At 41.6% G+C, this 12,539-nt stretch overlaps 1 protein-coding gene across 18 annotated transcripts in view; it reads left to right on the top strand.

Moving 5' to 3' along the window:
* TTLL5 (tubulin tyrosine ligase like 5) overlaps positions 1–12,539 on the top strand; it is a 281,253-nt gene that overhangs the window by 37,523 nt on the left and 231,191 nt on the right. For all 18 annotated transcript variants that reach the window (XR_009399190.1, XR_009399191.1, XR_009399192.1 and 15 more), the window contains exons 8-9: positions 1,741–1,810; positions 2,240–2,324. Coding sequence is in view for 15 of the 18 variants with exons in the window: in XM_059373692.1 (XP_059229675.1) it covers positions 1,741–1,810; positions 2,240–2,324 (155 nt within the window). In the remaining 3 variants the exon portion in view is untranslated. The remainder of the gene's footprint in view (positions 1–1,740; positions 1,811–2,239; positions 2,325–12,539) is intronic.

Genomic DNA, 12,539 nt, shown 5'->3' with positions numbered 1-12,539 from the left:
CAGCACTGACCGTCGCCGGGTCCGTGTGATGCAGCAGTGGGAGAAGAGCGGGGAATCTCTTTATCTTAACTCTGGGGTTGCTCATCGTGGTTGTGTATGATGTTAGAGGCCACAAAATTATCCTTATTTCATGGTAACTGTAGTCTTTGGGGGTAGCAAATGCATTATTATAAAGACCGTCTTTTGAATTTGGGGGCTAGTATGTCAGGTCAGAACTTTGGGGAAAGATGTGAATTGTACTCTAAGAGTTAAGTCTCTGAGGCAGACTGGCTGGGTTCCAGTGCTCCTCTGTCACCATGTAACTTTGTCACCCTCTCTGACTCTTTCCTCATCTGTAATATTCGAATGGTGATATACCTACCTCAGAGGGTTGGGTGAGGACTGTAGGAAATACTACTCGTGAAGAATTAGAACAGAGCTGGACGTGTAGCAGATGTTCCATGCATTTATTACATTTCTTCTCATGCAAATATTAATAGTTACTTCTGTTGCTTCTACTTCTGTTGCTTCTACTGTAGCCATTATCATTACAATTATGAATATAGCCACTTCCCTTTTCCAGTCCTTTTGTCCTGTATAGATTGTGGTGGCTTCCAGCTGACTTTTCTGTCTTCATCTAATCTCAGTTAGAGTTGTGCTATTCCATATATTTTAATCTTACTATTAAGAATCCACAAACATTTCCTCCTTCCCACCATGTTCAGGCTAAACTTCCTTTGTTGGGGGTTCAAATCCCTTTGCTGGTGGTGTCCCCTCCCTCCTGAGATTCTAACCAGACCTTTCATTATTCCTCAGGTTGGTCTTTTAGCCCCAGGTCATTGGTCTGCGTCCTCTCCTTTAACTAAAGTTTGTGCCTGCCACCTTTCCGTGGCAGCTTCCTTTCCTTTCCACCATGTGCTAGTAGCTTTCAACACTCGATTCTGCGCCTACTCTTCCAGAATAGACGTTTCCTCACTGATTCACGAAACTGGGCAGCACTTGTACTGAGCAGTCCCTCGACTTGCGCTTGTAACTATGCTGCTTTGTGTTCTTTTAACTTGTACATTTTGCTGTCCCCTTACCTAAATATTAAAGCCTTTGGAAGGATGGATTAGGGTCTATGAGGGCAGGGATTCTCTCTGTCTTCACTGGATCCTCAGTGCCTTATGAGTATCAAACAGTCCTCATGATTCTTTATTGTATAACAACTCTTTTTTCATTGAAAAACCCTTTAAGATCTAGCTCAGTCTTTTTAAAGTAGCATAGGAAATACAACTGAATGAATCAATGAAACATCTTTCCTGTTTCTCAAGGAAAATGCCAGGATCCATTGGGAAAAGATCTGTAAGTTCTCTAAGCAGCTTGATGAAAGCCTTTGCTTAAGAATAATGGTAGTATTTTAAAATTTCCATCACACCTTACATTTTGGAGAAAGCACGTTTTTATTTATTTTTTAAGTAGCTTTTATTTTCTTGGCATGTAACTTTTTAATATCATGTATGTAAATCTTTAAAGCTGTTATTGCTCTCTTTATTACGTGAGAAGTGGTATGTAAATTTATTTTTCCCTCATTGTAATTGGATACCCATAGTGTTTATAAGTGCTGTGTTACCTGACCAGTTGGATGTAGGGGTAGGTTGGAATAAAACCTTCCTTAAGAGATGTAGTTTTCCACTTTATTGTTTTTGAAAGGTCAAGAACTCTGCTCCCTCATTGTGAGTTAGGATTTTTGTCCTTTTATTCTTTCTCTTTACTCAATAGCCGAACCAGATTTCCCTGGAGGAGAACATCCTGGTCTCCCGTTACATTAACAACCCCCTGCTCATAGACGGTGAGTTGAGATTGGGCCCTTGACGGGCTCGATCTTGCTAATTTTAAAGAATATTTTCACAGTCTTCTCTAGTAAGTCTTTATGAAGCTTGTATAATTCTTGGCAGCTGTGGCTCCAGAGATGAGGCTGGTGCCTTACCTACCTCATAGGATTATTTTGAAGATGAAATGAGAGAATAGAAAAGAAAAAGTGCTTTGTAGTACATCTACGTGAGAGCTGCACAGTCTGTATATGTAAGCTCTCTTTCTCAATGGATGTGTTATATATATATATATATATATATATATATATATATATTTTATTTATTTGTAGGAAATGAGTAATGATTTATTCTTAAAGGGCAAGGTATGCAGGCAGTATGTGTTTTGTGGGGAGAGGAAGACTATTCTTTCTTTCATATTTCTTTATGAACCCCAATTTTTTTTCTAGATTTCAAGTTTGACGTGCGCCTCTACGTGCTTGTGACTTCCTATGATCCTCTTGTCATCTATCTCTATGAAGAGGGATTGGCTAGGTAAGAGACTTTTGGGGGGAAGGGGTGTTTATCAAAATGGCTCCATTTAATGAGTGTGTTAAGATCAGGCTGTATCTCTTACATTCAACTCAGAAGATGAACCCAGATGGGCTTCAGATGGCTGAACATCAGTCATGTTACTTTGCAGTCTCCCTTGCATCTCTGCACATAGGAACGTGCCTCTCTATATAAACCCACACCTTTCCCAGCAGGGATCCAGGATCACGTTGTGTTTTCAGGCCACAGTGGTAGTTATGGTGACCCTAGGGTCATACCTGAGATACCCTGAGATAATTTGTCACTTTTCTTCACAACCGATCTAGGAAGGAAGAAATCCAATATCGATATACCTGTTCTATAACAGACATTTATTTCAGTGCTCCCAACAACCTTGTAGTTAATGCAGTTTTGCAGTTGGGAAAATGGGCTTCCGGGGGTGAGGAGAGAACTTGGTCACTTTTCAGAGCTCTCCCACTTGGATGGTAGTGGAGTGGGGCTTTGAACTGGTGGATATCACTCCAGAGCTCATAGCTTGAGCTGTTTCATGGCCTCTTGTTGCCCTTTTGTATTTTGGAGACATTAGCTGCTTTTTTTCCCCTACCTGTAAATAATAAACCCTACAGTGGTTGTATATACATTCTGTTTCTCTTGATGTACTTTTTAGGTTTTAAGATAACGAAAGTGACTTACTTACAAAATTAAACTCAACTTTTAATAAAATTTGAAGGTTTTTTTCCACAGCCAGAAAATTTTACCGGTGATATAGGCCTTTTAAATTGTTTAGAATAAGTATGTAATTTTGCTGTGCTTGTATTCTTTTCCCCTACAAAACTAATATGTAAATCTCTTTACTAACGAGCTTGCTCTGAAGTTCCTTTTCTGCTTGGTGGCCTTATTGGACCCAGCAGTTGAGGACTTACTTTGCGTCTGCAGTCAGCCACAGCAGGCTAAAAAGTATGGTCTGTATTTGTGAATTTTAGAAAATGCACTTGGAAGATGGGAAATATCACAGTTAGAAGAAGGCTACCTATCTAAGTTTAGGTGCTTTGACACGAATTGTTGTCCTCTGAAAGCTGTTATTTTCTTTTTTTCCTTTTTTTTAAGAATTTATTTATTTATTTGACAGGGAGAGATCACAAGTAGGCAGAGAGGCAGGCAAAGAGAGAGAGAGAAGGAAGCAGGCTCCCCACTGAGCAGAGAGCCTCATGCGGGGCTCGATCCCAGGACCCTGAGATCATGACGTGAGCTGAAGGCAGAGAGGCTTAACCCACTGAGCCACCCAGGTGCCCTGGAAGCTTTTATTTTAGAATGTTATTTTAATTCTGTCATCGACTCGCATTTTTTGATGCATCCTGTGACTGGAATCAGGGTGAGCGCCTTTAACCGGCTTGTAGCGGGTTGAGGTGAGCCTCCCCTTCCCCTCTAGGTGGCAGCGACAGCATTCAGAAACACGGTAATGGATGATTCCTGAGTCTGAGTGTGAGGAACACTGAAGGCTACTGAAGCTCTGTGGTTCTAGACTCTTGTTCCTTGGAAAGGACGGGGAAGCTAAAATCTTTCTCAGTTCTTAGGGAAAGGGCTGACCCGGGCATCTGAGCACACCAGGCCTCCTAGCTCACATCAGCTTTTCATAGGCAGACAGTTTTCTGTCGTGTTTGTAGACACATGTGCTCTCAGACTTTGAAGTAAAGGTTTAAAAGCTGAATCCCCATACTGTGTAGATTTAAAAAAAAGGAAAAGAAACCCTTTCCTCCTGCTCAGGAGTATAAGATGCTTGAGGGGTTTCCATTTTCTAAGTCGAGGTACATGAGCTGACCCTCTTGTCCAACGTGAGCTTCTCCACCTCCTTCCCTCCCTGCCTCCTCACCCCATCTTGCCTCCTGTGCCTTTTGCAGGGACTGATTATGTCCTGCCACAAAGTGAACTTCTTGAATCGGGAAAAGACCTCAAGGTTACACCCGCTCTTTCTCAAGGATGCCGTACCAGCATCTTCTGCATATTATTCTGAAGACCTTGCACTCATGCTATCAGTAGCCCTCTCTGTTGGTAAAATTTAGTGTAGCTTTCAGGCCTCAGTGGTTCAGATATGATATGAGAGCACTACAACGTTCATTATAGAACTTCCTACAGATATGCGAGTGCTGTGTCTACCGGGTGTGTGTGGGAAATCAGATCCACTAAATTGAGTAACTGTCTTCCCTCACCCCCAGCAGGGACTGAGTGTGTGTATGTGTGGGTGTGTGTGTGTACTTTTTTTTTCCCCACCAGAATTATTTGGAAGACAGTTTAAAAAAAAAAAAAAAAAACTCAGACCAAATTGAACCAAGTAATAATAGGACTATTCAGGGCTTGGGCTCAGTTAATGTAAAAGTAAAAGTACTTGGGCTTCACACAAGTATGGTGCAATATGGCCTGTGCCTGGCTATTAGTGAGGCCTGCGAGGCTCCGCAGCCGTTCACAGCCACTTCCATGTACCCGAGCTCCTGTGTCTTAACTCACTGTGTATCTTGGCATTCATCTGCTTCTTTTTAATCCTCAGAATCTGCTCAACTGTGTCATTACATTCAACAATAGTCCATAGCGTCTCCAGATCTGCAGCCTCTGGTAATTTGGGGTCACGTGTGTTTTCTGTAGACATTGCTGAAGATAATCAGTTCGGGATGAGATTACTAGGCTGTTTTACTTTGAGGCTCAACAAGGAAAACCGTGATTTTTCCTAAAGAGAAAGCATTGGCAGCAAATTTAATTGGCTTCCTCTTTAGAAAAGAAGGGCCTTCTCCTGTGTCACTTCTGTTTCGGGCCCCAAATTAATGCTTAGGAGACATAAAGATTAAGTGCATTTCCCAAGACTGTTTTGTAAACTAGGTATTTTGTGTCAATTCTTGACCTTTTTAAACTTACTAAGAAAAAGACCAGAAATAGTTTTAGATTAATAATTTCCAGTTGTCTTTGTTGTTTTATTAGCACAGAAAAACTGTCATTGTTTTCCTATACATTGGCAAACTATGGAGATGTTTAGAAAAAGAATTGGGTTCCTCATATTTGGGCCCAGCATTTTTGCCCCAGAGGTTCACCCTGTTTTTGAGTTTGACAAGTGTGTTCCTGCTTTGCACCAGCAGGGGACACTCAGTTTCCAGAGAGGGGTACCATTCTCTACCAAAATGGTGTAGATTCTTTTTCTTGTCAGAGGTGGGATCCAAAAAGACTTTGTCCTGGATTTTACAGTTTCAAGTGGATCCAGTATGTGGTCTAAACGATTTGATGAGGCCTTTTTTGAGACAGAGCTAATAGGCACATTTTCACTACAACGGGAAAAATAAAAAGTCAAAATTGACTTGAAAACCAAGTGTGTTGTCAGACACCCAAAGATAGGTCGCACTGGCAACTCGAGGGCAGCAAAGGTGCCCATCCACAGAACTGGAAGCTGCCATCCACGCTGGAAGGTGGGAGGCGAGGGCGGTGAGAAGGTCCGTCAGGCGCTGCCTCTCTCCTGCCCTAGCCGCGTGATTCAACAGGAATTCAGAAAAGACCCCAAAGCATTTGTAATGCCTTTCCCTTCTTCCCCACCCCCCAGTTCCTTCTTCAGTAGCCTTCCTTGCTAATTAACACTGGCTCCGCAGGGATATTTACCTTTTCTCTGCTGGATTCCTGCGGTTTTGAAAGAATTCAGGTACTCGTTGGTTGCCAAGGAATTCGCATTACCTCACAGGCTGCACACTGTCCAGAGTCTGCCACAGCAGTGAGGGGGGGGGTGGGGGGCTGTGGAGACAGCAGCGAGGGCAAGAAAACCCTCTCCGGTGCTCAGTGTCACCCTCGCTGGCAGGCCCCTGCTGTTTGTGAAGTTTGAGTCATTTCTGGCTCCGAAGACCAGGGATCAGGCTGGTAATCTCCTCCCAGACGGCTCCGTGGGGCGCTGCCTCGTCACTGCAGCGCGCTGGCAGTCTCCCGCCTGCAGCTGGTTGACAGCAGATCAGAGAGCCCTTGGGCCTCTTGTTCTCGTCCATAAGATTTGTCTGGGTCAGGCCAGGATGAAACCCAGTGGCTCCTGGCAAGGCTGCCCCGGAGGTGCTGTCTCTTCATCCTCCGGACCTTTCTGGCTCGGCATGGCTACACCTGCTGCAAGATAACTCAGGTGCCCCAGCCAGGGGCTCCACGGGGCTGGCTTCCTTTTTCTTTTGTACTTTTGGACTGAAGGTTTGTTAGATGATGTGGACTCTCAAAGGGGAGGGGCTCACTGCCCTACTTCCAGATTATCTCTGACTCCGGCTATTCTGCTGTGTCCGTGAAAAACAGCATAGGTTTTGAATGGAGGAAGAGGGTTAAAAGGATTCCACTAAGTCTGTGCTTTCCTTCCTGTTTTGGTTCCACACTGGTGATGTTCCTGGGACAAGCAACTCGTGTGCAGTTTCAATTCATACTTGCCCAGTACCTTCAATGTGCCTAACACAGGATCCCTACCCATGGACACTCAAGAGTTTTAGACAGATCGTTATTGTTGTCCCCATTCTCATGGAGAAACATTAAGAAGCAAAAAGGAAATGTAGCTTTTGACTTCAGAATTCATTATCAGGGGGCACATGGGTGGCTCAGTGGGTTAAGCCTCTGCCTTCCACTCAGGTCATGATCCCAGGGTCCTGAGATCGAGCCCCATGTCAGGCTCTCTGTTCAGCCAGGAGCATGCTTCCTCCCTTCTCTCTCTGCCTGCTTGTGATCTCTCTCTCTGTCAGATAAATAAATAAAATAGTAAAAAAAAAAAAAATTCATTATCAGAACAAAGATTATGTATTTCAGTGTGGTTTATAACAAGGCATATACTTCTCCATCGGTGGGCTATGAAATAGTAAACAGAGTTTCAGATTTGGCAAAGAAGTCCAGGCTACCCCCTCCCCCTTATTTTTTATATTTTTGGTTTAAAGGTCAAGGCTGTGAAATGCTGTCATCAGAGCTTTTTCTAAATTTTGATTTCATTAAGAGGGAGATTCAAGACTCAATTCATCATTTTGATTTCAGTATGTGCCAGCATAAGTATTTGCAAATGTGGTCCTGGGGTGGCTGGTAAATTACGTCTTTTAGGTTGCGGCTAATGAAGAGCTCGCGTTGAAGCTTGCAGACCTAGATGGGTTGAAATTTGATATGTGAAGTTCTAAATCAGGGGTCACAAACCTACAGACTCCCAAGGACATTCACTGAGAGGGAGCATGAGTGTGAGTAGGGGGAGGGGCAGAGGGAGAGAGAATCCCAAGCAGACTCTGCCTTGAGCAGAACTTGAGGCTCCATCTCACATACCTGAGATCACAACCTGAGCCAGAATCAAGAGTTGGACACTTAACCGATCAAGCCACCCAGGCACCCCGAGAATATCTAGATTTTTATTGAGAAACTTACTTCTGTTTTTAGACTTTGAATTTTGAAACCATTTCAGACTTCTAGAAAAGCTGTAAAAGTAGCGCAAAGTTACATTTTACCCTGCATCTAGAGATCCCATTCGGATTTTGCCATTTGTCCTAATAATGTTCTCTGTAACAAAAGCCTCTGAGCCCGGATCACGTGGTTTATTTAGTTGTCATGTCTCTTGGTCCCCTTTGGTCTGGAACGGTTCCCTCAGTCTTCCCATGACTTTTATGACCTTAGCATTTGTGAAGATGACAGGCCAGTCATTTTTTAGGATGTATTTCCATTGGAATTATCTGATATTTTTTCATGAGTAGACCCAGCTTATGTATTTTTGGCCAGAATACCACAGAAGCGATGCCATGTTGTTATTGCATTAAAACTGATGGCACGCGATAATGATTTATTGGTATTTGACCACTTGGTGAAGGTTATGTCTACTAGATCTGTCTGCTGTAAGATTACTTTGTTTTCCGCTCTCTCATTAATAAGTGTCTTCTGAGGAGATTTTGAGACCACATAAAATCTCATCCCTCCTCTCGCTTTAACTCAGTGATTTTACTCTCCATTGATGTTTCTTGCCTGAGTTATTACTATGACAGTTGCCGAATGATGACTTTCTGATTCCATTATTCCTTTTCCTTTTATTATTTGGCATTTTATTCCAAGGAAGAGCTGTCTCTTCTAACCGTTTATTTATTCATTTATTTATTTATACCAGTGGGGACTCAAGGACTCCTCTGTTTTATTTGATGGGTTATAATCCTTTATTATCAGGATTTATTTTGACATCATATTGTCTCAGATTTGGCCAGTGGGAGCCCCTGTAAACTGGCTTTTGTGTCCTTTCATTTCTTTGAGCACAAGATGTTTCAGGCTTCTCTCATTCTTTCTGCACCCCAGCTCTAGAATCAACCATTTTCTCAAAGGGGCACTAGTTGCTTTTAATGGAGAGCAGTATTTAGAAATTAAGATCCAAGAGCTAGATAATCTCATTGCTCTGGGATATCTCTGCTTTCAGGTCCTTGAAATGGGTAGACCAAGGAAATCTATGTTTGTGTGTTGTGTATATATATATATATATATATAGACAGAGGCACACATTGCCTTTTATATTTATTTTTGTATCTGTTTCCATACGTTGAAAAGCAGGAATTTATACGAATACCTCCAGTTCTCCTTCAAAACTACAGAGTTCATTTGAGACTTTCTCTGTCCTTGTTTTCTATCTCTCTTCTCCAACAGTGAAAAATCTGACTCTCTTTATTTTCCAACATATTTATTTACCCAATTCCCTTGTGTGTAGCCAACCTCTGGACCTCCTTGGCCACTGTCTCCCTCAGATGCCCTCCTTGTGTGGACTCTGACCCTGTGGGACCGCCATCCTGCATGGATAACTCTGTGTACTGCCTGTGGGCCGCCTTCCTATGCTGTCCTCCATCATCCTCCATACCAGTCATGGCTGTAGGAAGGAAGGTCTAGTTTTTAAACACTGGCCAAATCAACCAGGTGTTTTGTTTTGTTTTGTTTTAAAACAATTTGCGGGCTAATCAGAACTTGATTGGTAGGCTGGTAGAACCTCTAGTCTAGATAATACGAAGGAGATGTTGGGAACTGGTGACCAGAGATGAACATGGTCTTTTAATAGGGGCTTTAGTGAGAACCCTATCATTTTAGGAGGGAAGAGATGAGCGTTCATACACCTATGTGGCCTTCTACATTCCCCATCGGGCTAAACAAAATAGAGGATGGCTTTTGGCCCTTTTGGTAACTTTCCACCGAGCCTAAGTTTGTTTTTGTTTTTGTTTTTGTTTTCTCTAATTCTCACTTCTAACTGCTTTTTACGCTCTTTAGAAGCCCCCTCTGTGACACCAATAATCTCGTCCTTACTGGAGTTCAGAATATAAATTCCTCAGGGAGAAGGAAGATTAGGACGAAGAAACATTGTTAGAGATGCAGTCCGATTGAAAAAAGAAGTGTAGAAATGACAGATGAGTGGAGTACCAGGTTACTCAACTGGCAGGCTTTTGCCAATCTTTTCATGTTGTCAATCAAGTTAGATCAGATCATCATATCAAGGAGAGATGAAAAGCCTCTTTCTCTGAAGCAGAACCTTTTCCCTCCCTCTCCATCATTATTCTTTTGAGGGGGAGAGGATGGCAGGAGGTATGTCACTGTGAGGTAATGTCTGGGTGAGGCAAGCAGGCCCCGTGTGGGTCCTCTTTGCATTTCTTAAGAACTTCAGAGAATGACTGTCTCCCACTTGATTGGGGAATGGCTATAGAAGGAAGATTGGGATGCATAGGTAGGGTTTACTTACTGTGGAGTGACATGGTTAGAAGTTAGGTGATAACTACTACTATTTTTCAGAAGTTTCTGAAAAATCAGAGGTCCTTCTCATGCACAGACATAATGGACATCAGACCCTTGTCCCTTAGCCATACATGCCTGGTCAGCATTGTCTCTTCGTCCACATCCTTCTTCCTGTCCTCATGTTTGTTTATTTTAATTTCAGGGTTTTTGGGGGGTTGTTTTTCACTTTTCTTTCTTTGGCTTTCATATATTTCTAGTATAGGGAATTAGGAAGTGGAGATAGTGGGTGGGTGAGAAGAAATAGAGAAGAGGAACATTTTTAAATGCTGCCCTTTAATGTGGTAGAAATTCATGTTGACTTCATAGTCTGAGTAAGCATATGTAAATAATTTGTAAATCATATGAAAATAAACTTGTGGCCTTCCAGGACTTTTTTTCACACACTTGGATGTGCCTCTTGGGAAAACCACTTTAGCGAAGGGTGATATGGTTATGGCGGTATGTAAACAGGGGTTGATATTTACCATAACCATTCGACTCAAGTGTCCTTTTGTTGATGTTGAGCATCACTGGAAAGTTTTCTCTTTCCCTGGTTACTTCCTTCAGAGGCACGTATATTTTATACTTCGGTCTTCTTTTGGCAGTAGTCCAGGGTATCAAATTGCTGCTCTGTTTTCAGTGGGCTCCATGTTTAATCCCTCCGTCTTTTGCCTTCATTCCAAATTCAGGAATTAGTCTCTTACACGATGCTCATATTTAAGCTGTTCTTGCAGACCTAGGCTTTGTGTGCTGTTAACGCTGCCATTGTTATTTCTTAACATGAACTTTAAAGATCAGCTCTGGTATTTCTGCTGATGAGTTTTAAATCTATATAACGTTATGCTGACATTTTTTTCTTTTTGCTTCATGTTGTCCATAGAATTCTATGGTGCCACGCACTGTATCCACACCCACGGGGTATTTCTTGACCAGCTCACGCCCTGTCATCCACAGCATCCCACACACAGTTTCCCAGGCATGGGTAACTCTGTTTTTATTTTTCACTCTTCCTATTGGTCTAAGGTTCTGTAAAAGTAGCAGCTACCTGTGTTGCAGAGTCAGTGTAGGGGGTGGGGAATATTGATGAATTTATTCAAGTTTCATTTTTGAACTTAATGTTACTTATGGAAATTCAGTGTGTTATTACAACAGCCAGATCTGCAGACAGCATTATGGAGGGTGAGAAAATAATTCAATTTAGGGAGAAATGATTATTTCAACATTGAACCAGTTATTTATGGGACAACAACATTGTGACTAAGAATGTGAGTTTTGGAGTTGGGACAGCCTTGGTTTCGATTCTGGGTGTGTGTGTGTTTTTTTTTTTTTTTTTTAAGTTTTTATTTAAATTCCAGTTAGTTAACATACAGTGTAATATGTGTTTCAGGTGTTACAGTATACTAATTCAACACTTCCAAGCAATACCTGTGCTCATCATAACTAGTACCCTCCTTAATCTCTCCCCACCCTTCACTGTGTAGAAGTTTTTTATTTTGATGTAGTCCCAATAATTCATTTTTGCTTTTGTTTCCCTTGCCTCAGGAGACATACCTAGAAAGAAGTTGCTATGGCCGATGCCAAAGAAGTTACTGCCTGTGTTCTCTTCCAGGATGAATTTTATGGTTTCAGGTCTCATCTTTAGGTCTTTAATCCATTTTGAATTTATTTTCATGTCTGATGGAAGAAAGTCTAGTTTCATTCTTTCACATGTGGCTGTCCAGTTTTCCCAGTACCATTTGTTGAAGAGACTGTCTTTTTCCATTGGATATCCTTTCCTGCTCTGTCCAAGATAAGTTGGCCATAGAATTGTGGGTGCATTTCTCTGTCCTACTCATCTGTGTTTCTATTTTTTGTGCCAATACCAGTACCACCCTGTTTTGATGACTACAGCTTTGTAATGTAACTTTGAAGCTGGGAATTGTGGTGCTTCCAGCTTTGCTGTGCTTTTTCAAGGTTGCTTTGGCTATTCTGGGTCTTTTGTGGTTCAATACAAATTTTAGAATTATTTATTCTAGCTCTGCAAAAATGCTGTTGGGATTTTGATAGGGATTGTATTAAATGTGTAGATGGCTTTGAGTAATATAGACATTTTAACAATATTTGTTCTTCCAGTCCATGAGCATGGAATTCCATGTCTTTCCATTTCTTTGTGTCCTCTTCAATTTCTTACATAAGTTTTCTATAGTTTTCAGAGTATGGATCTTTTAGCTCTTTGATTAGGCTTATTCCTGGATATCTTACTCTTTTTGTTGTAATTGTAAATGGGTTTGGTTCCTTAGTTTCTTTTTATGCTGTTTCATTTTTGGTGTATAAAAATGTAATGCATTTCTGTATGTTGATTTTATGTCCTGAGACTTCCAATTCTAGCAGGTTTTTGGTGGAGTCTTTTGTGTTTTTTATGTATAGTATCATGTCATTTGCAAATAGGAAAGTTTTACTTCTTCCTTGCTGATTTGGATGCATTTTATTTCT

The sequence above is a fragment of the Mustela nigripes genome, chromosome 13, assembly GCF_022355385.1.
Source record: "Mustela nigripes isolate SB6536 chromosome 13, MUSNIG.SB6536, whole genome shotgun sequence".
NCBI classification, from domain to species: domain Eukaryota; kingdom Metazoa; phylum Chordata; class Mammalia; order Carnivora; family Mustelidae; genus Mustela; species Mustela nigripes.
Note: the sequence above shows the minus strand (reverse complement) of the source record. Positions and strands in the feature narration are given on the sequence as shown.